The sequence below is a fragment of the Microcaecilia unicolor genome, chromosome 6, assembly GCF_901765095.1.
Source record: "Microcaecilia unicolor chromosome 6, aMicUni1.1, whole genome shotgun sequence".
NCBI classification, from domain to species: Eukaryota; Metazoa; Chordata; class Amphibia; order Gymnophiona; family Siphonopidae; genus Microcaecilia; species Microcaecilia unicolor.
The window spans coordinates 130347774-130373249 of record NC_044036.1 but is presented as its reverse complement, the minus strand read 5'-3'; the positions used below and the strand labels follow the sequence as shown (position 1 = coordinate 130373249).

The following is a 25476-nucleotide window of genomic DNA, read 5'->3' as shown; positions in this document are numbered from 1 at the left end:
CATGATAATTTACTTCCTACCCCTAATCACGCATGGACAACCCCCAAAATAGACAAAAATCTACCCACAGCACACAAACCCTACAGACAACTCAATCACAACTCTCCAGACCAAAAGAACAACAACCAACTAAAAGGAAAAACAAATACATACGAAAGTAACCAACAGAAAGGGAAGAAAGGACACAACAAAACCAGATATCAAGAAAACAGGCAACTAATAAAAATTAACACATCCAAATCCCAAACCGAACCTTATCAACCAATCCAAATGGGATACGTAAACGCCAGATCAGTAGTAAATAAAACAGTGACTATAACAGACTGGATCACTACAGATAATCTTGATCTCCTATTCATCACTGAAACCTGGATTCATGACCTTAAAGATCCCAAAATCTTAGATCTATGCCCACCAGGATACAAATTACCCACTGGACAAGAAACGGAAAAAGAGGAGGAGGAATAGCCATAATATACAAATCCGAGTTCACCATTACAACCACAACTGAATCCATTCTGCCACAACTCGAAATTGCCTCGGTAAGAATCAATCACCCAAAATTGCAGGAACACCTTAATATAGTCCTGCTCTATAGACCACCAGGCAACTGGCAAGATTCCCAAACACACTTTATGGACCTTATCTCGAACACTTGTGTCTCTTCCTCAAACCTTAACATAATAGGAGATATTAACCTACATCTTGAAGATCACACCTCAACTAACACCCAAGAATGTGAAGAGTTCCTACAACTATGGGATCTCCGCAGGCCAAACACGCAGCCTACTCACATTAAAGGACACACACTAGATATCGTCACATACAAATTCGATCCCAACTCAAACCTTATACTAACAGACACAAAATGGACACCCGTACCATGGTCCGACCACTATAAAGCAAACATCTTCCTTCTTTGGCGGACGAAAGACTCACCTAACGAACAAGAACAAAAAACCTACACCACAAGAGGGAAAATAGACCCAATAATATTCTGGCAACAGATCTACTACAACGGATGGACAATAAAAACAGATACAAACCAATTCCTCCTAGAATGGGACGATAGATGCAGATCCATATTAGACAACATTGCTCCAACCCAAACCAGAACCTCACACAGAAAGAAATCAATACCATGGTTCAATGAAGAACTGAAAAAACTTAACACACAAGTTAGAAGGTTAGAACGTGCATGGAATAAAAAGAAAGATGACCCCACACTCAACGCCTGGAAACAACTTCAAAGAAAATACAAATACACCATAAGACAAACTAAAAGATTATATTACAAAACGGAAATTGGACCAAACTACAAGGACACACATAAACTCTTCCAACTTGTAAATAAACTACTAGATACTACTCCAGTCACTATCAACAGCAACGATGCACCAGGAGCAGACAATCACGCGCGGTACTTCAATAAGAAAATCATACAACTACGACTTAAGATACCTGTCAGTACCACCGATTACGATGAATTCCTTGACTGTCTACACCAGCAGACAGAACCTGGACCAACTTCGAAACACTATCAGAGGATATCATCTCCCAAACGCTCAAAAGATTTGCCAAATCACACTGCAAATTAGACATATGTCCAAACAACCTTATGACATCTGCTCCTCAACAATTTATAACAGACCTAACAGAACACTTGAATTATATGCTAGAAAACGGACTCTTCCCGAAGGAGAAAGGAAATAATTCTACTAACCCCCATACCCAAAGACGCAAAGAAAAGTGCCAGTGATCTAACCAACTACAGACCAGTAGCATCCATTCCCTTAATAACCAAACTAACGGAAGGGATGGTGACCGAACAACTCACTAACTATTTAAATAAATTCTCAATACTCCACAACTCCCAGTCAGGATTTCGGGCTAACCACAGCACAGAAACAGTATTGGTTACTCTTATGACCAAATTCAAACAAATGATAGCAACTGGCAAGAACACACTACTCCTACAATTTGAAATGTCTAGTGCTTCGACATGGTTTATCATGGAATACTACTACATATCCTCAAGTACTTCAGAATTGGAGGTAACGTTCTCAATTGGTTCAAGGGGTTCCTGACCACACGGTCATACCAAGTGACATCTAACTCGACTACATCAGCCACATGGATACCCGAATGCGGAGTTCCACAGGGATCCCCCCTCTCACTGATGATACCATTGGCCAAACTATTATCAAACCAAAACCTCAACCCATACATCTACGCTGACGATGTAACGATCTACATCCCATTTAGACAAGATTTAAAGGAAATTTCCAATGACATCAACCAAAGTCTCCATATCATGCATTCATGGGCGGATGCATTTCAGCTGAAACTCAATGCAGAAAAAACCCAATGCCTAATACTCACCTCTCAACATAACACAAACAAATTCACCACCATTAATACACCAAACCTGACCCTTCCAATTTCGGACACCTTAAAAATTCTCGGAGTAACCATCGATCGACATCTAACACTCGAGAACCACGCGAAGAACACAACCAAGAAGATGTTCCACTCAAAGTGGAAATTTAAAAAAGTAAGACCTTTCTTCCCAAGGACCGTTTTCTGCAACCTGGTACAATCAATGGTGCTCAGTCATCTAGACTATTGCAACGCACTCTACGCCGGCTGTAAAGAGCAAATAATCAAGAAACTTCAGACAGCCCAGAACACTGCAGCCAGACTCATATTCGGTAAATCAAAATAGGAAAGTGCCAAACCCCTACAAGAAAAATTGCACCGGCTTCCACTTAAAGAACGCATCACGTTCAAGATATGCACCCTAGTTCACAAAATCATTCACAGAGATGCCCCAGCCTACATGTCAGACCTGATAGACTTACCACCCAGGAATACTATAAAGATCATCCCACACATTCCTCAATCTTCACTTCCCCAACTGCAAAGGTCTAAAATACAAACTAACAACGTGCATCAAACTTTTCCTACTTGAGCACACAGATATGGAACGCATTGCTGCGCAACTTAAAAACGATCTACGAACTGACTAACTTCCGTAAACTACCGAAGACCCATCTTTTTAACAAGGCATACCACAAAGATCAACAAATGTGAATATACACAACTCCTCCACATATATTCAGTATTGCCTTATAATATCTGCTTGTTACATTATTACCATGTTTTTTTTACTATAATGCTACCCAAGATCCTTCTGCAACACTAAATGTCTATTTTCTAATCTATTTCTACCATTCATGATATATTGTAAGCCACATTGAGCCTGCAAAGAGGTGGGAAAATGTGGGATACAAATGCAATAAATAAAATACTGTAAGCCACATTGAGCCTGCAAAGAGGTGGGAAAATGTGGGATACAAATGCAATAAATAAAATACTGTAAGCCACATTGAGCCTGCAAAGAGGTGGGAAAATGTGGGATACAAATGCAATAAATAAAATACTGTAAGCCACATTGAGCCTGCAAAGAGGTGGGAAAATGTGGGATACAAATGCAATAAATAAATAAATAAAATCCCCTCCCCACCCAATGAGGAAAAGCAGCAGGTTAACTGATGAGGAATGTGAGTGGACGATGTGACAGCACTACCCTTACAAAAGTCGTAACCGTTCTTGGAACCACCACCGACACTGGCCCATACAGCAAGAATGCATGGAAATGGGCTGCCCACAGAAAAGGATGTGTACCTGCCTTTATCATCTCTGCCACGTAGCTTTCTGGTCCCGTGTACTCCGTGGAATCTTTCACCTTCACCAGAACTATAAAACACAGGTAATGCCACATGTTGTGCTCTTCCTTGATGTGTTCCTCAAACGTCACCGTCTTGTTGTCAAACTTGTCCCTTTCCAGCCCTGAAAGGGACAGTACAGAAAGGAAAGGAAAGCCATTTGGATTTAGCTCATACATTTTTCAGAGGCACAGTATGTCTTTTTCTGTCCCCACAGAGTTTACAGTCTAATACAGAAAGTTGACCATTAGAACCAGCGTTCCGTCTAAGTGGAGCGCATCAGCGATTGATCATACATTTTAGGAGCATCGCTCACAGATTTTACATGGTTGCTCATAAAATGTTTTTTGTGCTTTATACAGAAATGCATTGCTAATACTGGTGCTGAAAAATTGTTGGTTTTTAAAACTTGTTGCTCACACCATGCCACTCCTTACAGGAAACATTGATCAGAACCCATGTAGTCAGCGGCTCTAATGAGAAGTTCCTGCAAAAAATTACCACTGGGATGCAGTAATCAGTGTTCAGGCAAATCACAGCCATGTTATAATTGCCAATTCTGAAATGTCCCCTTCCTGTCATTGTGTGAGCAGTGACTGCCTCATGTATTCAGAGGATGGGGGATATTTTTTTTTTTTTTTAATCACCGGCAGTCTGCATTGGCCCCATTCTCCTGAGCAGCCCCTATCCCTTATAGTCTAGTAGCCTGACCCAACCCAATTCCCCTGCCCTCAACAATTAAAAAGAAAAAACACTCCCATGATCTCCCTCCCTCCTGCTGACTTCATATCATTGTTGGTGACTAGTGACACCCTCCACTCTGCAGACCCGTCTCCCACTGCATACCTTCAAAGAGACAGGAGTGATGCCTCCGCGTCACCATCTTGAAAACTGGTAGTCTGGGCAGAGACTACCAGATAAGTGGAAAAATTCCCTTATTTGGTAGGCTGACCCTGCTCTGTGCATCCCAGGATGCACTATGGGGGGGGGGGGGGGGTCAGGTGCCAACATTTTCAAGATGGTTGCTCAGAGGTAGGAGCAAATGGGAATTGCTCCTGCTTCTTTCAAGGAACGCGGGGGAGGGGGGAATGGTTTTAGGGGTGCAACTACATAACCGGGGGGGGGGGGGGGGGGGGGCGGAGAGGGAGACCCTAGACACCAGGGTATTTTTTGAAGTCAGGTAAGGACGGGGAGGGGGAGTCTATTAGAAACCAAGGAAGCTGGGCTGATGCAAAAAGTTATGTTTGGGTCAGGGGGTTCAGGTGGGGGGGGGGGGGCACTGCTCTCCCTAACCTTTCCATGCTGGTCGCCATATCTCAAAAAAAGGTATAGCGGAATTAGAAAAGGTTCAAAGAAGAGCGACCAAAATGATAGCGGGGCTAGAACTGCTCTCATATGAGGAAAGGCTAAAGAGGTTAGGGCTCTTCAGCTTTGAAAAGAGATAGCAGAGGGGGGATATGAATGAGGCCTACAAAATCCTGAGTGATATGGAGCAGGTGGAAGTGAATCAATTTTTCACTCATTCAAAAAATACAAAGACCAGGGGATACTCCATGAAATTGCATGAGAATATTTTTAAACAAATAGGAGGAAATATTTTTTTCACTCAAAAAATAGTTACGCTATGAACTCATTGCCAGAGAATATGGAAATGGCAATTAGTGTATTTGGGTTTTAAAAAGGTTTGGACAAGTTCCTGGAGGAAAGGTCCATAGTCTGTTATTGAGATGGACATGGGGGAAGCCACTGCTTGCCCTGAGATAGACATGGGGGAAGCCACTGCTTGCCCTGGGATTGGTAGCATGGAATGTTGCTACTAATTGGGTTTCTGCCAGGTACTTGTGACCTGGATTGGCCACTGTTGGAAACAGGATACTCAGCTGGATGGATCATTGGTCTAACCCAGTATGGTTATCATGTTCTTATGTTTTTGTGCCTCAGACCTGGCGGTAGATTTCTCACACTGTAGACATCAGCACATCTGCACTGCTGAAGATTAGCTCACATCCTAAGAAAATAAGAAAAGCCATACTAGGTCAGACCAATGGTCCATCTAGCCCTGTATCCTGCTTCCAACAGTGGCCAATCCACATCACAAGTACCTGGCAGAATCCCAATTAGTAGCAACATTTTTATACTGCGTGCTGATGTTTACTGAATGAGAAATCTACAGTGCCAACACCCTTTCTGTATCGTGTGGCCCGGAACGAGCATGTAGACTGCTCATTAACCCTACACTTCTGCCCGCAATAGCTTTTTGCATCAGCACCTAAGTTTGTACATGAGGCAATGGAGGATTAAGCGACTTGTCCAAAATGAAAGGGAACTGCAGTGGGATTTGAACCAGGCATCCCTAGTTCTCAGTTTGCTGCTTCAGCAGAACAGTGTTAGAAAGAACTCATTAATACTCACCACAGATGAAACAAGTGGTCTTTAAAATCTCTTCCTTCTTCTGTTTTTCACTCCTTAAGTCAGCAAATGTGTCGATGATGACACCAAATATCAAATTGAGGACAATAATTATGACCATGAAGAAGAAGAGGAGATCATAGATAACTCTCGCAGCAAAGAGTGGCTCCTACAGGGAACAGATTTGCACATCAAGCAACATGGACTGGCTTCGAATACCGAAATAGCATCTAAATCACATGTTCCTGCACATGTGGACCAACAAGGGTTCAGCAGTTGTTTCTTTAAAGGCTTTGCACCAGCTGCTAGGGGTGGCTGCTCCTAGGGTGGTCTAGACCAGTGTTTCCCAAGTTCGGTCTTGGAGTACCCCTTGCCAGTCAGGTTTTCAGGATATCCACAATAAATATGCATGAAAGAGATCTGCATATAATAGAGGCAGTGTTTGCAAATCAAGTTCATGCATATTCATTGTGGATACCCTGAAAACCTGACTGGCAAGAGGTACTCCAGGACCGGACTTGGGAAACACTGATCTAGATAAATTTGTAGCTTTTTGTTATAGGTACCTCCTCTCACTCCTCCAAACAGGATGCCAGTGCATTTGGTAAGGCAGCATTAAAAACAAACAAACAAAAAAACAAACAAACCAAAAACAGACATCCCTGCAGTAACCTCCAGGGTTCATGGGCTCCAAAACTAATTTTTTTTTTTTTTTAGCATTCCTACCCAATTACAGATGGGTAAACTGAGGAACAGTGTGTCAGGATTAGAACTCAAATCCCAACATCTCTGCACCTCAGGTCCAAGCCAACCAGAAGTCTGGAGACCACCATAAATGTGGTAAAAAAAATGCCCTTATAAGCTGAGATCTTCAACATCCCCAGCGTGTGCTCTCTCACCTCCTTGGAAGGTTTCCTTAGCACATCTCCTACGCCGCCCCCACTCCGCAGGCCATGACTCAGCACTGTCACAATGCACATCAGAAGTGTCTCACAAGTGTGTTCCTTCTCCTCCTCAGATACCAGCTCTGTTCGCATGGGAAAGGAAATAGGTGAGTACCCCATTCTCTATCCCTGACCCCCACCACCACCTGAAGGTACAGAGAAAGCTTTCTGCAAGCATATTGCTCTCCACTATCCATTTACTGACTCTTTTCAAGGTCATTTTTTCCTGAAAATGCATTATAGAACAAAATATGGCTGCTCTTATACAACTATAAATTGTCTAAAACAGAGCAGCTACATTGATTTTAGGGGAAAGAAGGCAAGAAATGAATTCAAGGTATTAACATTTGTCTTTAAGATATTGTATAGATTAGCTCCAGAGCACCTCCAAAATGTGATGTCTTTATTCAGCTCCTAGATCATTATGCTCATCTACTACTACTACTATTTAACATTTCTAAAGAGCTACTAGGGTTACACAGCGCTGTACAATTTAAAGGTTTTTGTTTTTTTTGTACCTGGGGCAATGGAGGGTTAAGTGACTTGCCCAAGCTCATAAGGAGCTGCAGTGGCAATTGAACCCAGGTTGCCAGGATGAAAGTCCGCTGCACTAACCATTAGGCCACTCCTTCATTCTTAAGAGATGAGATTAAAAATTCTCTCAGTTCCTGATCATCAGAAATCTAGTACTAGATTGAGATCTTTGCTAGGTAAAGGTCTTGATTTATGGAATAAATTACTGAGTGAAATTCAAGAAATTACCTTGTATAATGTACTTAAGAGAGCTGTTGAATCTTACTTGGGCAATATCTGACAGTTATTTGAATATCAGCATGTCTTGGTTATATTTTGTGGTGCTGTAATCAAATGGGATTTGTCTATTTTCCATTCATATTTGTAATCCACCTTGAGCCACTTGGTCAGTTAAGCAGAATAGAAGTGTCCATATTAGATTAAATTAGCTACACACCTGCTTTCTGTCCAGAGCTTATAAACTGCAGAAATAGCTAAGGGTGTTAAATTTAGTAGGGTATTTTCATCCGACTTTTACTGAAAACCAGTGCCATAATAGGGGATGGGACTTGATATACCACCTTACTGAGGTTCCAATCAAAGCAGTTTACATATTATATACAGGTACTTATTTTATACCTAGGGCAATTGGGGGGGGGGGGGGGTGGGGGGTTAAGTGACTTGCAAACAGTCACAAGGAGCTGCAGTGGGTCTCTTTCACCAGGGTAAAAGTCTGCTGAACTAACCACTAAGCTAGTCCTCCACTGCACAGTTGCAGCATCAAAAGTGAAGGATTACAGATGCTCACCAGTACAAAGATCTCACCTTCTCTAGGAGGTCCTGCTAAGGTACAATTTCTTTCATTCCCTGGTCGGCAAACTTCAGAATAAAGTAGCTCCTCTGTCATGCTCCCACCCTCTTCTGCAAATAAAAAATGCTACAGTCACAAGAGTTGTAAACATGGAGTCATGAGCAGGTACCAATGGAAGGGTAGTTCAAAGCCATACAGCCCACTCAGTTTCCACTGCTATGATTATAGTCATGGACTGTACTCCTGTGGAGTCTATAGCTCTCTTCTTCTAGATCTTGATGGGACAGTCTTAGAACATAGATCCAATACTGCTTTGTTGCTCGCTATGGGCCTTGGGGATTTAAAAATATCTAACTGAAGAATGGAGGAAGGAGGTCTCTGGGTTTCTGCCAGGTACTTGTGACCTGGATTGGCCACTGTTGGAAGCAGGATACTGGGCTAGAAGGACCATTGGTCTCACCCAGTATGGCTATTCTTATGTTCTTATGGTACAGTATGTACAAGAATGGTTATCACAGTAGTGTCTGCAGCCCCCAAATCGTTTCAGATCTATGCACTCATTTCGACTATCCAAAAAGTTATACTGTAATTTTTTTACTCTACTTACCTGGGAAGGCAGTGTCATTGGATAACTTGTCCACCTCAAGGATGAAATCATCCTTGAAGAAGAGATAGCCCACAATGGAAAAGAGGTACACCAGGATAAGAGCGAGAACAGCCGTCAGGATGATAGAGCGGCCATTGCGTGTCACACTTTTAATGACATTCAGGAGAGTCTCTTCTCTGTATACCAAGTCAAAAAGCTGCAAGATGTGATCAAGAAATTCAAAAGTTTAACAGCTCACATGGGCACACAGCAAAGATCAGAAATGCACCAGTCAAAAACAAACAAAAAAAAAACATTAAACTACAAGTATAAAGTCTTGGGCAGGCAAAGCATGTCCTCCATGCTCAAGAGTTTCAGGAGATCAAACTTGTCCACCTACCAATAAACTGTAGAAAAATTCATGAACGAAGACACCCATGGCGCAGATGAGCAGGTATAAGAGATGGTAGAGAAATTCTACATCCAGGATCATTGTTCTGTATCCTCGGGTGAATGTACCACGATTCCCCAGAAAACTCATCAGGAAAATGACTTTATTACAAACCTAAAGCCCAGAGAAGAAAGTGCTTAACAGATGGAACACACAGTTTCTCTCACACTCTTCTGAAGTAACCTCCAGTTTGGCCCACAGTTCTGCAGCTTTGTTAGGCCACCACATCATTGTGCAGGATCAATGTTTGAACTGCTATCCAGGGATTTTTGCAATCTAAAGGAAAAGGAGTTACAGCCTATTCTCACCCTGAAGAGAAGAGCAGCTGGAAACAGCCATCCTACAGTAGACAAATACAAACAAAATGATAGTGGATCACTGCTGTGTGGCCACAGGTGGCCAGCTGTGCATCCTTGCTGTAGCTGGCCTAGATCCCCAATCCCCCCAACTGCTGGCATCTCTCCCTCCCCTCCCAGTGATCCAGCATCTCTCCCAGTCGCTCAGCCCTCCCCCTCCTTTTTTCCTTTTTAGATGTCACCAGCAGCGATCAGCGACACACACACTGTTCGCACTGTCCCCAGAGCCTTCCCTCTGATGCAACTTCCTGCTTCTGCAGAGGTGGGCCTGCATTGGAGCGAAGGCTCTGGGACTGGCACAAACAGCGTGTGAGTTGCTGCTTGCTGTTGGTGACTTCCAAGGGAAGGGGGGAGGCAGAGAGATCAAGAGGAATGGTAGATTGCCAGCAGGGAAGGGGAGGAAGAGACGCCGAATGCGAGTAGGGGACAGAGAAAATTTCGTGCTCACCTAATTTGGGATCAAACCCACCCAAAATTGTCTGTCTGGCTACACCACTGTGATGGATAGGGACCACAGCTTCTCTTCCCTACTCCATTTTCTCTCTTACAATGCTAGAGACAGTTTCTTCGCAGCTAAGGATCCTCAGGGTTTGTTGAAGTCTATCACCATTCTTGCCTCCATTATCATTACCGGGAAGCTGTTTCAAGCATCCTTCACCATTTCCACAGAGAAATTTTGTTGATGTACTGCTAAGACTAACCTGACCTTCAGTCTCTTATGTCCTCGGACTCTTCCATTAAAAATATTACTTCTGGCACATATATAGCTTTGAGGTATGACAGCATCCTGTCCTCCCTTTTCTGTAAGATACACACAGTTTTGGTGCACACTAAATCATTTTAATAGTCTCTGCTCTATATCCTTTTGGTGTTATGGCCTGCAGAACTGGACAATATCTAGGTCAATTTTACTAATGACTTGTGCATTATCTTCTCCCTTCCTCTACTGCTTTTGCCTCTTCCTTTGTATCTTAGCATACAACTGACTCTAGCCAGAACCCTTGTTGCACTGTATATCCTCTTGAGGTAGCAAAAACACCCTGAGGTCTGGTCATTGCAGATCAATAGTATCTCCCCCATCATGTACTGCTCTCTTGAAATGCTGAATACCAAATGACTGAACTGCACTATTTTGGCATTCAAGTGAAATGTATCTTCAGTTTCTTACATCGTTCCTCAGTCAACTTACACCCTCTGGCAGTTTTACCCTATTGTAAATTTCAGTGTCCTCTACAAAAGACAAATCTATCATACTGGATCCTCTGCAAGATTATTATGGAAACACTGAGCAGACCTGCTCCCATAAAAGATCCCTAAGCACTCCAATCATCCCACTGCAGCTCCTTGGGTCTCTGGGTAAGTCACGTAACCCTCCACTGCTCCGTGTAGAGGAAAAAAAAAAAAAAAAAAAAAAGATTATGAGCCCACTAGGGACAGAGAAAGCACCTACATATAATATGTGTAAACTGCTTTGGCAGTACCACAGAAGGGTGGTATATCAAATCCATGACCTTTAGTTCCTCTATTTATCACTCCCCATTTCTAATCTAGTGAACCATGTTGAGGGCCTACACCTAGACTGCTCAGTGTATTTATGAACCTCCTATGCTGGATAAAACTGTGTTGAAGTTGAATAGCACCACATTTAAGGCATGTCCTTGATCTGATACTCTTGTTACACAACCAAATAAGCAGATCAGATTTGTCTCAAATGATCTCCCACTGGTAACATGCTCCCTTAGATTCTGCAGTTCTTTGAACTCAAGATACTGCAATATCCTTCCCTTCAGTAAAATCTCCCATTACTGTATTTGCCTCACCCACAAGGTTAGAGTAACAGGCCTTCGAGTTTCCAGCCTCCTTCTTATAGAAGCTGAAGAGTTTGGGAGTCGAGAAAATGGAGTCTGAACCTAGGGGCATTTAAAAAAAAAGACAGTTTGACAGGAGTTAGGTCATCCAGGCAACTGAAATAAGAAGTTTGGCTTTCACCCTCCTAGGCTTTCACATGAAAAATGATTCCGGGTAGACACATGGCTCAGAGAGATAGGCTTAAGCCCAGCTCCAGCAGTGTAAGACCTGGATAGATTTTGACAAACTACTGTCCCAAATATGCAGAGAACCCAGAAAGGAAGGGGTCATTCCTCTGGGCATGAAACTAAAATAGTTGCTAATAAAGATTCAGAACACCCCTATTAAGGTGATCTTAAACAAAAGGCAACAAAACAAAGCAAAAAACAAAAATATGTATACATACACACCAGAGAAATGGGAGTCAGTATTAAAAAGATCTGAGTACACCCAGTTTAAGGAGTTCGGTGTTTTAACACTGACCATCTGAAAATTTTCCCCAATCTCCTAAATTTGGCCCCTAAAGGCTGAGTGGAGCCAGAGGAAGGGATAGGTCTGGCAAACAAATGTACGAATTTCATGCTGATTTTCAGCACTAGGCACCTAAAGTTAGGGTGGTGAACAGCAGGCCTCAGCTTTAGGCTCCCAAGCTCTCTCACTTGGCTTCCTAAATTTAAGAGTTCAACTTTTTGCCAATCAACTTGAAAGAGCTTAGATCTGCATAAATACATTTCCTTTTCAGCACTTAAGATTAGGTGTCTATATGTTGGGCAGGGCCAGGGCATGGAAGTGCTAATTTCCAGCAATAGGTTCCTATATTCATGTGAAGAAACAAGAAACCTAGTACAGTGCCTCTGTTTCACAAACTTTCATCCTAAAATCCAAGTGTAAGTATGTCTGAAATTGTCAGATACTCAGCTCCTTTGAAAATCAGACTGATGTAACCCTTGTGTACATTAAACATTAGCACAGGTGAGCAATTCACAAGCCTTGCTGCTAATCAAAGCACAGGGATTGCCTAAAGCAGTGGTTCCCAAATCTGGTCCTGGAGGGCACAGGATACCCACAACAAATACTCAGGAGACAGATCTGTATGTACTGCCTCCACAGCAAGCAAATCTATCTCATGAATATTCATTGTGGATATACTGAAAACCTGGCTGGCTGGGGTGCCTCCAGGACTAGGTTTGGGAACCACAGGCCTAATGGTTAGAGCAGCAGGCTCAGAACCAGGGAAGCCTTGGTTCAAATCCCACTGCTCCTCCTTGTGATCTTCAACAAATCACTTAACCCTCCATTGCCTCAGGTACAAACTTAGATTGTAAGGCCTCCACGTACAGAAAAGTACCTAATGTACTAGAATATAACTCACTTTGAGCTGATACTGACAAGGTGTGAGAAATCCACAAACGTTTCAAACTTGTGCTAATTCAACCACTGCATGTAACAGAAAAATAAAGCATTCTATACACAGCACTTCATTTAAACCTTAAGTTTTCAGGACTCATCAACACCAAACTCTAGAGCTGGGAATCCCACATGAAAATTCCTGTTCGCTTCCTTTACCCCCACAGAATTACACAGTACAGCCTGAAGGGAAAACAGCAGAAATGTTTCCAAAGACCACATCATACTCACATTAAATGCCCCCAGGAGGAAAAGCGTGGGCTGCAACCCGACAGAAAAGATTAGCCGCAATATTGTAGAAGCTATTAAAGCTCTTATACCATGAGGCTTAGGAAGGGCTATCACTATAGCCAAAGAAATCATCATGGCTGTCCACAGCAAGCCAGAGAGATGAGGTTCCAGGGTACCTTAAAAGAGAAAAAACAAAACAACCCTCAGCATCTCCTCAGCACCCTTCAACCCTTTATAACAAGATTTAACCCATGCATCCTCCCGGGTCTCCCATCTGTGGATCACATCTTCTGAGGCTCTTCCCTGTTAAATAGCTCTCTCCAGATACATTCCTGCATATCCTTTGCAAGTAATCAGGGATCACAACAGGAGTGAGGCTGAAAGGCCTAAGGACCTAATGCAGGAAATAAACCAATCAATCAATCAATCAGTGACATATGGAAAAAGCCTATTTGTAGGTGAATTTTCAGCTGAAAATCTAGGTACCTAGCTGGAGCTAAAAATTTGGGCCACCTAGACTTTGATGCTTAGTCTTGGTTGTAATATCATGCCTAAAATTACTTGTCAGAGCTGTAATCCTCCTCCCTCTTGCCACCTATGATAAAAATCCTTAGATGCTTCCCCCTTGCCCCCATCCACACCAAACTATCCCCTTATTCCCTCTGCTACAGCTCTGAAATCTCATGATTCTGGAGTGTCTTCCTTGTTCATGTGCAGGAAGGATGAGATTCCCTCCCTGCCAGCACTGAGGGCTTTACTGAATGATGCTCCCTGTTTAAAGAGAGGAGGTGAGGGGAGAAGGCTGTATCATTAAGTATAGCTGAATATTCACAATTAATTGTCCCTCTAAAAAACTGCACTGAAACCCTTTCAGCATTACTATCCTGTGATAAAACCCGGTGTTAACCTCACAGAAAGCTTTCTGCATTGGCTCCATGGAGATTGTATTCCTTAGACAGAACCAACTAGAGCCTTACAGTGAAATATGCAATCCAGGGGTGGATTTCATCTTTTGAAATCAAGGGTACTCTCCATGCCATGATACCTTCTCTCCCTACACTTGGACCTCAGATCCAATCCCTTATTCACTTTCACACCTACTGTATCTCCAATTTCATTCCCCACCCCCACCCTCCATATAATTCCATTTCATTTTCAACCACCCTCCTCCCATATACCTCCAGGATCATTCTTCCTCCTTGTTATACATTTCAGATTCCAATCTCTTCTTTTGCTCACTCCTACATACTTCAAACTTCCAATAGTCTCCTGCTATTGGTATTAGGCCTCAGTCATGCTATCAACGGAGGACAGCAAGCATGAGTACCAAGTCAATCTGTGATCCCATGCCCCCCATAAACTAAAATGTTTATCAATAATCTTCTACTATAAGGATTTTAGTGGTACTCTAAATTTTCCTTCCAACTGCATGTCAATTTGATAATACAAAAATCTGTTGTACTTATGGAAAAAGTTTTGTCAAATCTGCAAATATTTTGAAGATTAATGATTGTACAAGCAAGTGAAAGTAATCATCAATGCTGGATAACTGGAATATTCTAAGCAATTACTAAAATAAACCAACCTTCAAACTATCCAAAACACAGCGTTATGCCTGTCCTACACATTAAGAAAAACAGATAGTTTAGCAGCAGTACATGTAAAAGCTCACTGGTTCCCTATATGTACAAGAATTCGATTTACATTTATTTGTATGCTCTGTAAGGTTTTATTTGGTTTTGCCCCTCAGTATTTGGCAAATCATTTTCTGCTCTCAAAGTTAACCAGACCAGTGAGAAATATAAGTTCATTTGCCTTTCCATCCTTAAAAGGATAAAAAGAAGATCAAATTATTGGAAAATTTACCTTTTCAGGCAGAAAGACTAGACAAAGTTATTACAAATTTTCTACTATCTGTAAGGGATTATAAGCATTTCACAAATTTGATTCAAACATATCTATTTAGAAAAATTTCCTATTAGGCAAACAGATAAGAATGATGCTACAAGAGTTTCTAATAAGACAATTGTATTCTCCTGGTAATGACCAATCTCTTTTGTTGTGATCCAGAAAGATAGAACCGGAAGGTTAACAGCGGACTATAAGACATTGTTATATTATAATAGATCCAGACGGGGTCTGATTTGGACGTCAGAATTTTGCTGCCCTAAACACACCTAATATGCTTGTGTGGGCCATACCTCCTTTGACTCCTTTGAAGGGGTAGAAGAACGCAACCAGCAGGTTCATGAGGACAGCAAGGTTAAAGGAGATACTGCTCCAAAAGGACATGTTTCGAGAGCACCAATAGAGCACAGGCTGAGCTGTGGAAGACAGAAGAGAAACGTCAATGCACAGTACAGAACACTTGAACGATGACCTGCTTACTTCTATGCAAAAGAATACACTGCGGATACTTAAGACATCCATTGATTATTTTTTTTTTTGTTACATTTGTACCCCGCTTTCCCACTCATGGCAGGCTCATGATCACTTCCTAGCACACTTTCTGTGTGTGTGTGTGGGGGGGGAGTTCTTCCCAGGCAGAGAGTAATTTAATTATTCATATGTTTCATTCTATCACATCTTTCCTGAAAAAAAACAACTGATTCTACTTGCTTTGTGGATTTGTGGTTTTTTACATTGCTTAAAATAGTTTATAAATCTGGAAATTCACAGGGACAAACCTGTTTTCATTTCCTAGTGGCTACCTGTGAACATTGTTTTCCAAGTGCCTGATTCTCCCTAACGCCAAATGGCAACTGCATGCCTGCCCCATGTCCTGCCCCTCACCTCTTAGCTTCTTCTGCCAGTTCATTTCATTGAAGAGATCCTCAGACCTTAGGAAGAAGTCATTGATTTTGCTGCCTTGCTCATCTCGTTCTGTTGAATAATATATCCTTAGCTTTGACTCCTTAGTAAGGAACTCACAGATACTGGGTACAGGGAAAACTATTTGTTCCATTGTACGGTCCAGTCGGACAATCTAGGTACAAAAGAAAAGTACATTGGTCACTGGTGTGGCTTATGAGACTTCTGCAGTATTAAGTCTTGTGCAATAGAGGTAATAACCCTCTATTGCATGTCTGCTGTGATGTCCGAAGCAGAAAAGTGAGAAAGGAGAGATAGTGCTGCGGTTACACAGAATTGCACCTTCTACCCTCAGCCTCAACTATTCCTGACAATTAATAGCCACACATATCCACTGCCACAGTGGCGTAGCCAAGGATGGGCCCCGGGTGGGCACAGACCCACCCACTTTGGGCTCAGGCTCACCCAGTAGCAGCACACGCATGTGACTGGCAGGGATCCCCAAGCCCCACCAGCTGAGAACTCCCAACAACTGTGCCTCTTGCATATCTTGTAAATGGCAGATCTTCGCCTGCAGCGAGAAGCGACTGATGCGTACTGTTCACATCGGCCCCACAGCCTTCCCTCTGATGTATTCACGCCTATACGGAAATAGGAAGTTGCATCAGAGGGAAGGCTGTGGGGCCAACATGAGCAATGAAAATCTGCTACTTAAAAGGTATGTGGGGGAGGGGGATATTTGAGAGACCATATGGCATGCAGTCAAGAGAGGGAGAGACCAAATCGCTTGTGGGACAGGGCGGAGTTCTGCCCACCCATCTTGGGCCCAGGCCCACCCAAAATTGGGTGTCTGACTACGCCCTTGCACTGCCAGTACCAAGCCTCTGCATTTGCTCTACAGCTGAAACTGAGGTTATGAGGACCAGTAGAGACATTCTGAATTGATAGGGATTTATGATCTGTTCCTAGCCAGATCCAAAGGTCTCTATTCTATCCTCATCCTTCTCGATCTATCTGCTGCTTTTGACACTGTTGATCACAGCCTACTCCTTGATACGCTGTCCTCACTTGGATTTCAGGGCTCTGTTCTTTCCTGGTTTTCTTCTTCTCTCTCCCAGCGTGCCTTTAGTGTATACTCTAGTGGATCCTCTTCTACTTCTATCCCACTGTCAGTTGGTGTACCTCAGGGATCTGTCCTGGGACCTCTTCTCTTCTCCATCTATACTTCTTCCCTTAGTACTCTGATTTCATCCCATGCTTTTCAGTATCATCTTCACGCTGATGACTCCCAGATCTACCTCTCCACACCAGAAATCTCAGCCAAAATCCAGGCCAAAGAATCAGCCTGCCTGTCTGACATTGCTGCCTGGATGTCTCAGCGCCATCTGAAACTAAACATGACCAAGACTGAGCTTCTTATCTTTCCCACTAAACCAACCTCTCCTCCTCCCCCATTCTCTATTTCTGTGGATAACACTCTCATCCTTCCTGTCTCATCAGCTCGTAACCTTGGGGTCATCTTCGACTCCTCTCTCTCCTTCTCTGCACATATTCAACAGACTGCTAAAACCTGTCGTTTCTTTCTCTATAATATCAGCAAAATTCGCCCTTTCCTTTCTGAGCACACTACCAGAACCTTCATCCACGCTCTTATCACCTCTCGCTTATACTATTGCAACTAGCTTCTCACAGGTCTCCCACTTAGCCATCTCTCTCCTCTTCAATCTGTTCAAAATTCTGCTGCACGACTAATATTCCGCCAGGGTCGTTATGCTCACATTAGCCCTCTCCTCAAGTCACTTCACTGGCTTCCTATCCGTTTCCGCATACAGTTCAAACTCCTCTTATTGACCTATAAGTGCATTCACTCTGCAGCTCCTCAGTACCTCTCCACTCTCATCTCTCCCTACATTCCTCCCCGGGAACTCCGTTCACTGGGTAAATCTCTCTTATCTGCACCCTTCTCCTCCACTGCTAACTCCAGACTCCGTTCCTTTTATCTTGCTGCATCACATGCCTGGAATAGACTTCCTGAGCCGGTACGTCAAGCTCCATCTCTGACCGTCTTCAAATCTAAGCTAAAAGCCCACATTTTTGATGCTGCTTTTAACTCCTAACCCTTGTTCACTTGTTCAGAACCTTTATTTTATCATCCTCACTTTAATGTTCCCTTATCTTGTTTGTCTGTCCTAATTAGATTGTAAGCTCTGTTGAGCAGGGACTGTCGCTTCATGTTCAAGTGTACAGCGCTGCGTACGTCTAGTTACACTATAGAAATGATAAGTAGTAGTAGTAGTTATGAAGACAGACTCATACAACAATCATACCTCTATCTGAGCTGTGTGCTTGGCATAGAACTCCAATGCCTCATCTCCATCTCCCATCTGCCCACTTGGTTTCAACATGTGCTGCAGCTCTTTATTGTGACGGGCCAACTTATGGAAGAAAGAGCAAGAAAAGCATGTAAGATATTTCAAGGGTTTCAAGAGAACTTAGAATTTCATTCACAGCAATTTAATCTCTATTTTATTGTGAACTTATGTGCAAGATACAAGGGGGATGGGCTGGTTTCCACAAGGGCATAGATGGCTTAGACTGTGTTTACAGAACCTTATGCTTCATAACATCTTGGCAAGGTCCACAACTCACCTATGGTGAGAGTGCTCAGCATATATAGCTGCAAACACTTGGTCTAAAATATAGTTTGCAAACTTTGGTCAAGACAATACCCAGCTTCACGTGCGACTCCAACAAGGAACATAAGAGCAATACTGGGTAAAGACTAAAAGGTCAAATTAACCCAGTATCCTGTCTCCAACAAGATCAATCCAGGTGGTAATATTTCCACTCCTCGTTTCTCACTTCCTACTCAATGCATGAAGTATCCAAATCTGCAGATGAGTTACTGAAAGTTGTTAAATCACAAATATAAAAAAGGTTTACACAAAGTTCTTGGAGAAAATGTTCATAAACCATTAGCCATGGAGATTTGAGAAAGCCATCTGTTCTCCGAGACACAACAGGTGGTTTTTTCAAATGTTGCTTAGACTTAGGTGCACCTGGACACACTGGGCACCAAGTGTTTACCAGTGTGTTTGATTGGCCGAAGCAGTTTCCATCTCTTCCCATTTTATATTAGGGTACTGAAGATATTCTTTGAATGTGCTACACCAGGTTTTGGTCTCCCTCTTTCTCTTCTCACCTGTTGGTATCCAATGCATAGCAATTTTCACATGTTGATAGTTATACAGTCTTAGAATATGTCCAGCCAGGAGGACCCTTTGCTCAGTTACAATATCTTCTCAGGATCTCCTCATTGGTAATATGGTTCTGACAGGTATCAAGAATTCTTTACAGGTACCTCTGATGGAATACATTCAGTTCTTGTGTTCTTTAACAACACATCGCGGTTGACGAGACAATGTTTCACCACAGAGTTGATTACTGCCTATATTCAATACATCCACTGAAAACTAATGCTGCCTTGTTAAGCCTATAATTAGAAATAAACCTTCAAAGTGGACTAACAGAGCAATTGCATTCTTTTATCCAAGCCTATAACTTTCATCATAGTTGACACTGCCATCAGCCATCACTGAACATACGGTTAACAAGATAGATGGGGTTGTCCACATTGCCGTACGTTACACTGAGTGAATTTCTTAAAAAAAAGAAGGTTGTCTGTTAATAATTATTTATATACAGACCACAAATTTGCATGATTTTGATCCTTTCATCACTGATTTTCAGTCCAATCTTCTCAATATACTTCTCCAAACTAGTGGTCAGTTCCTGTAGGCTCTTGTTTCTCCCAGCAGTGCTATATCAACAAAATCTAAACCCATGAGCCAGTTTTGATCGTTCCACTAAATGCCAACATTTGACCTGTTCAGTGTTGTTTTTCTGGACGTAGATTGTCATGCAAAAAGTTTCACACCAGTTGCGATATTGAAGATGTCTATGGTACTGATGTCCATCTTGACACAGCAACTCAAGTTCTAATAGGTTGATGTATCATTGGGGCAGTGGTGTAGCCATGGGTGGACCTGAGCCCAACTACTTTAGGCTCAGGCCCACCCAGCACCATGCCCCCCAAGAGTCACTATCTTTTTCTTAGATCTTTTCCTTTCAGCTTTCCTTCATTTAGTTTTCTGCCTCTCTATGGCTCAGAGCTCATTCAGTCTTACTATTGTCTTCAATCTTTTTTTGTTTTAACCACATCTATGTACAGCTTTTCATCTCCTCACCCCAGCCCTCCCATTCTTCATCCTACAATTCCTGTTTTTGCTAACTCTCCCCTTTCTTCCAGCACCTTCTCTTTCCTCCCTTCTGTATAGTACCTTCTCTCTATTTTCACTCCTAACCAGTATTGTCTCTCTTTCTCTCACCCCTTCATCCAGCATATCCTCTTTCCCTCACCTCTATCCACCATGTCTCCGTGTCACTCTACTCCCCCTCATATCCAGCATCCCTCTGTGTCCCTCTCCTCCTTCGATGTCGGCATCTCTAAGTACATATGTATTGCCATACTGGGATAGACCGAAGATCCATCAAGCCCAGCATCCTGTTTCCAACAGTGACCAATCCAGGTCAGAAGTACCTGGCAAGATCCCAAAACAGACCATTCTTCTCTTACCCTGTACCCCATCTCCTATTGCCTCTCTTTTACCATCTTTTTAGCCACATTTCTGCCCTCACTCAACCTCTTATCTTGCTTAACTCTGCACCATGTTTAACATATAGCTTCACCTTTCTGTTTGATTTGCTCTGTCATTCTGATTTAGTTTTCAACAGTTTTTTTTATTAATGACCGTACAGCGAATTCACATACTCAATATTGATACAACATTTAAATAGAAAAGATTGTCTGCAGCAAGTACATAGTGATCCATACCGTCATCAATCTTTTAATTTCCATCCCCCCTCCCCATTGTCCTATAGGCAACATGTGAACTACAATTCATTTTAACTACTGGATGATCAACTTTATGATCTGCCAGAACTTATACAGTAAAGCTTCTTCAAAGTTTAAACCGACTAGGCATTATGACACACAGTTCATCATCTGCCTTTACCATTTTAGTGTTCCTATTTTTATTTCAGAAGATTAAACATATTCATGTTCATACATCGATTTTCAGCCTTATTGAATAACTTATACCCTGAAATTAGTGTTTTACTGGTTACTTTTTTTCCACCATGTCTGAGATTACTATTATTTCTATAATGGCATACATATTAACTCTCCAGAGAATTCAAAGTATGAATATTTGTATTAACATGCTTAGCAGTTGATGCAGATAATTTGGAATCATTCACGTGTCTTCTCTGTATGTAAATGCATTTGCACTACTTCAGCCTTTACCACAACCTATAAGGATATTCTAACTTCAAGATCTGCACTCTGAACAAATTTCCAAGTTTAATTATACTTTATATAATGCGTAACATCTAGATTTATAAAAAAGATAAAAAGGAAAGAAAAGTTCAGTTCTTTTTGCTCTGATACTACACTGCCACCTCCATCTCTCTTATTATAAAGAAAAAGTATTGTGGCAATTTGTTCCAAAGTGTTGGGACCCACCACACTAAATATAGAATCACGAATGTTGGCAAAATGAATATGAAGCACACATTTTAATATAAGTTCAGGGCTCCCCTTCTGTATATTTGTTCGATTGTCCAGAACTGAGGGTGTTACCAATGTACTGACAGAGCGGAATAAAGTGCAACCTTCAGCTGCTACCCAGACAGCTTCCAGGTGCTGATGCAGAAGGCGGCAAAACACAAAACCTATTGAAAGCAGGTTTTATCTCCTAGGAAAAGCATGAAATACATAAGCTTATCATCCTCAAAGCTTCAAACAATAAGTAAAGTCACTGGGGTTAATCACTGTGTGGGAATTACTTTTCAACCATACTTGTGTGAAATCTCGGAGTACAACTCCTGGCCAGGATGCTTCTACCCTCCTTTTTACCCACACATCTTTTTCTGAAACATCCACATACAAAGGCTAAGGTGCTGCAAGCAGCTTCTCATATACTGCTTGAATGCTGCATGTCATACCTGATGGGCCAAGATGTAAATATTGTGGCCCACATTTCTGGGAGAGGCCGCAGGATCCTCCCCATTCTCTGCATCCTCAAACTCCACGTCCCCTTGCAGGTACGCCTTCTTGATCACTTCCACCTGGCAATGGAAGAGAGTACATGCACTGATTTCAGCCCAAACACATCCAGGCCTTCATCTGGTGGCTTTGGGGGCCCCCTTACACCTCTCACAAGTTCTGCGATATGGCACAAAGCCAGGAGTAGATGTCAAGTTCTGCTCTGAGCAGTGGCAGCAAATGTAGAGAAGAAATGGGAAGGGAAGAAGATGTGAGAAGAAAAGGCAAATGAAAGATGGTATGAAACCACAGTAAGAGTCAAAAGGGGCAGAATTCAAGCAGTGTGGGAGAGACACAAAAGGAGAGAAGAAGGGAGATTAGCAGAAATTAAACGTAAAGCCTCTGAAGGAATGAACAAGAAGACTGGGAGGGCCAAGTGATGTGAATTTACCAGAATCTTCTGTTTGTATAGATAAAAAGACACAAGGCCACTGAGTCATTCACTTAGTCTCAAAATGGCTGCTGCAACCTTGAGTGGCAGCCATTTTGATGGTGGAAATGGCATGGGCAGGGGTGACTGGGATTGGCTCCTGCCTCAACTAGCCACGAAACCACCAGGAAACCTGGTAGCCCCCCCCCCCCCCCACCCCCAGAGAGTGGGGTGGGAATGAAGGCTGCCATAGTTTGGTAGTGGGCCCAGTTTCAGTTTCAGCTGAAACCAAGCAGCAAAAAACAGTTTCGGTTGGCATCTACACTGTGGTTTGTAGCTTACACTATTCGTAAGGGGGAGAAGATTGTGTGAAGGCACATGGCTAGCTCTAGAGAAGTCTGCATGCACAGCAGAACTCACCAGCTCCTTGGGTCGCATGTTGTAGAGGATGCGCTCAGCATTTTCACTGTCATGCCTGCTTTCCATGATAGCTAGCAGTAACTTGGAAGCATTGTTCTAAGGATTAGAGAAAAAGCTAAGTCATCCCCCACATCCTCAAGACAAGATTCCTCTCCTATATCCTAGGCAGCCTAAACCTCTTTCATCCCATATACCAAGAGTGCTAATATAACATCCATCCAACCAAATGAGGAAGCCAGAAATGTCAGTAGAGTGACCCCCCTCTCACACAGGTTTCTCTCTGGATCCATTTTAGAGATATGAAAACTGTCAAATCAGTAGCGAGTTTCATAAAGCTTTTGTGCTGCATTTGTCATAGACCACAACAATAATGAATGATTTCATATGGGGCTCTCATCTGGTCTGCGTATGACACCTGTTATAAAACAATTTAATTTGCCTTCAGTGTACGAGATGTGATCCTTGGCACCTTTCATTCCACTTCTACTAGACGTTTGATGATGTGACTTGTAAAGACTCACCTTCAGCTCCAGCACCAGGTCCATTCTCTTCTTACCCAAAGGATTGATGTCATTCAGAATGAGTGCAGTGATTATGTCAATCCCATTGGACTCGTGAGTGGCAATACAGTTCTGAAAATGGACACCACAGACATGAACCAGCATCACAGAGCACACATCAATACAAGGTACATGAAATCAGTTTAAGAGCTGCATAACGCTAGCTTAGGCCCAGGAGAAAACTGTACAAACTGCAGATCAGATTGAGGAGATACTGAGGTTACCCTTACATAGCTTACACAGGGGTCTACCCTATCGCAGATATTGCTGTCATCCACTAAAAGGCAAAGAATTCCCTGACAGCAAAAGTTACTATCCTAGGGTGCTTTGAAGGGGAAGACAGAAGCCATCCCTTCCCTTGGTTTTACATGGTGACCTGTAATCTCAGAATGAAGAGCGCTGATGGACAAGGGTCACTATTTTTGTCTTCAGCTCTGGCTTAACACTTATGGTCACATTTGAGAATCTGACACACAAAATGAGTTACAATGCAAACAAATACACACAAAATGCAGTATAAATGCAAATTATAAAGTATAAATATTAAAATTTCTTTGTAACCCATAAAAAACCCTAATCAAAACAAAATAGTCCATCCTCTAAACCTAAGTCACACCTAAAATAACCCAATTCATTACTAACCCACCCCAAAAGCAAGTCCAAAGAGTTAATTCCTGCGTCTCTTATAAAAAAAGCTCCTCCACTCACAGCTCTATAAGCGCAGCATTTCAGCAATAAGGACTAGAGACTGCAAAAGCCCATGACTGCATTCAAGGCAACTTGACAAGTCAGGGAGCTGGAAAATAGCTGCTGGGATTAGCACAATGTTCCTGCTCATCCATATAGGAAGCAGAGTCAAAAACAACATCAGGAAATATTTTTTCATGGAAAGGGTTACTGGATGACTGGAATGCCGTCCCCAAAAGAGGCGGTGGAAGGAAAACCTCTTTTGCTTCCACCGCCTAGTGGAGGAGTGGCCTAGTGGTTAGGGTGGTGGACTTTGGTCCTGAGGAACTGAGTTCGATTCCCACTTCAGGCACAGGCAGCTCCTTGTGACTCTGGGCAAGTCACTTAACCCTCCATTGCCCCATGTAAGCCGCATTGAGCCTGCCATGAGTGGGAAAGCGCGGGGTACAAATGTAACAAAAAATAAATAAAAAATTACAAATATCTGAGCTAGCAGGAATCCACAAATCCTGTTAGCTGAAGAGGTACTTCTCCGGAAGCCACAACAGTCTCCTACCCTCTGCAGTTGGCAGCGTCATCCATGGGCTGCCACCACACCACCCCCTCTCCCACATGTATGAAACTGAGCACGTGTGGGGGCCAGTGTGACTGCCCACTGACAGTGCTACCAACTGCAGAGGGTAGGGGAGTGTTCTAGCCATTGGACCTCTACAGCTGGCGGGGATTGGTGATACCTGCCAGCCATAGCAAGGGCACCACAAATTTGGGTGGGCTCAAGCCCATCCATGGCTCTGCCACTGCTTGGGGAAGGAAGAATTCTGTTGCATCAAAATCCTCATGACCAGGAAAGGCTCTTGACAAGACAGGACCTTCAACTCATCAAGTAGATAGCCATCAAGAACGCTATCTTCAAGATAAGGAATCCTCCTTGAATAATGTTAAGAGGCTCAAAGAGTACCTATATCAAAACTGAAAATACAAGATTCAGATCACAGGGAGGTAATACCGGCTACTAAAAGGGGTCTCAAATACATAACGTCTTTCAGGAAGTGCACTGCATCCAGATGAGCTAATAACAACCATCTCTGAACCAGTACTTGAAAACACATTATGACTGCTATATGAAATCTCAGGGAGGTCAAAGTCAAGCCCCTGTCCAAAACATCCTGCAGAAAATC

General features: G+C 42.6%; 1 protein-coding gene across 5 annotated transcripts in view; it reads right to left on the bottom strand.

Moving 5' to 3' along the window:
• The window catches only part of ITPR1 (inositol 1,4,5-trisphosphate receptor type 1), a 337019-nt gene that overhangs the window by 36305 nt on the left and 275238 nt on the right, over positions 1 to 25476 (bottom strand). For 4 of the 5 annotated variants that reach the window (XM_030206558.1, XM_030206560.1, XM_030206559.1 and 1 more), the window contains 13 exons: positions 23573 to 23683; positions 23052 to 23147; positions 22162 to 22284; positions 18423 to 18530; positions 16078 to 16270; positions 15486 to 15608; positions 13285 to 13460; positions 9392 to 9556; positions 9013 to 9208; positions 8420 to 8515; positions 7037 to 7164; positions 6141 to 6306; positions 3692 to 3852 (listed from right to left, as the gene is read on the bottom strand). In XM_030206558.1, coding sequence (XP_030062418.1) covers positions 3692 to 3852; positions 6141 to 6306; positions 7037 to 7164; positions 8420 to 8515; positions 9013 to 9208; positions 9392 to 9556; positions 13285 to 13460; positions 15486 to 15608; positions 16078 to 16270; positions 18423 to 18530; positions 22162 to 22284; positions 23052 to 23147; positions 23573 to 23683 — 1842 coding nt within the window. Of the gene's footprint in view, positions 1 to 3687; positions 3853 to 6140; positions 6307 to 7036; positions 7165 to 8419; positions 8516 to 9012; positions 9209 to 9391; positions 9557 to 13284; positions 13461 to 15485; positions 15609 to 16077; positions 16271 to 18422; positions 18531 to 22161; positions 22285 to 23051; positions 23148 to 23572; positions 23684 to 25476 lie in introns of all 5 variants that reach the window. The other variant, XM_030206561.1, reaches the window with a different exon arrangement.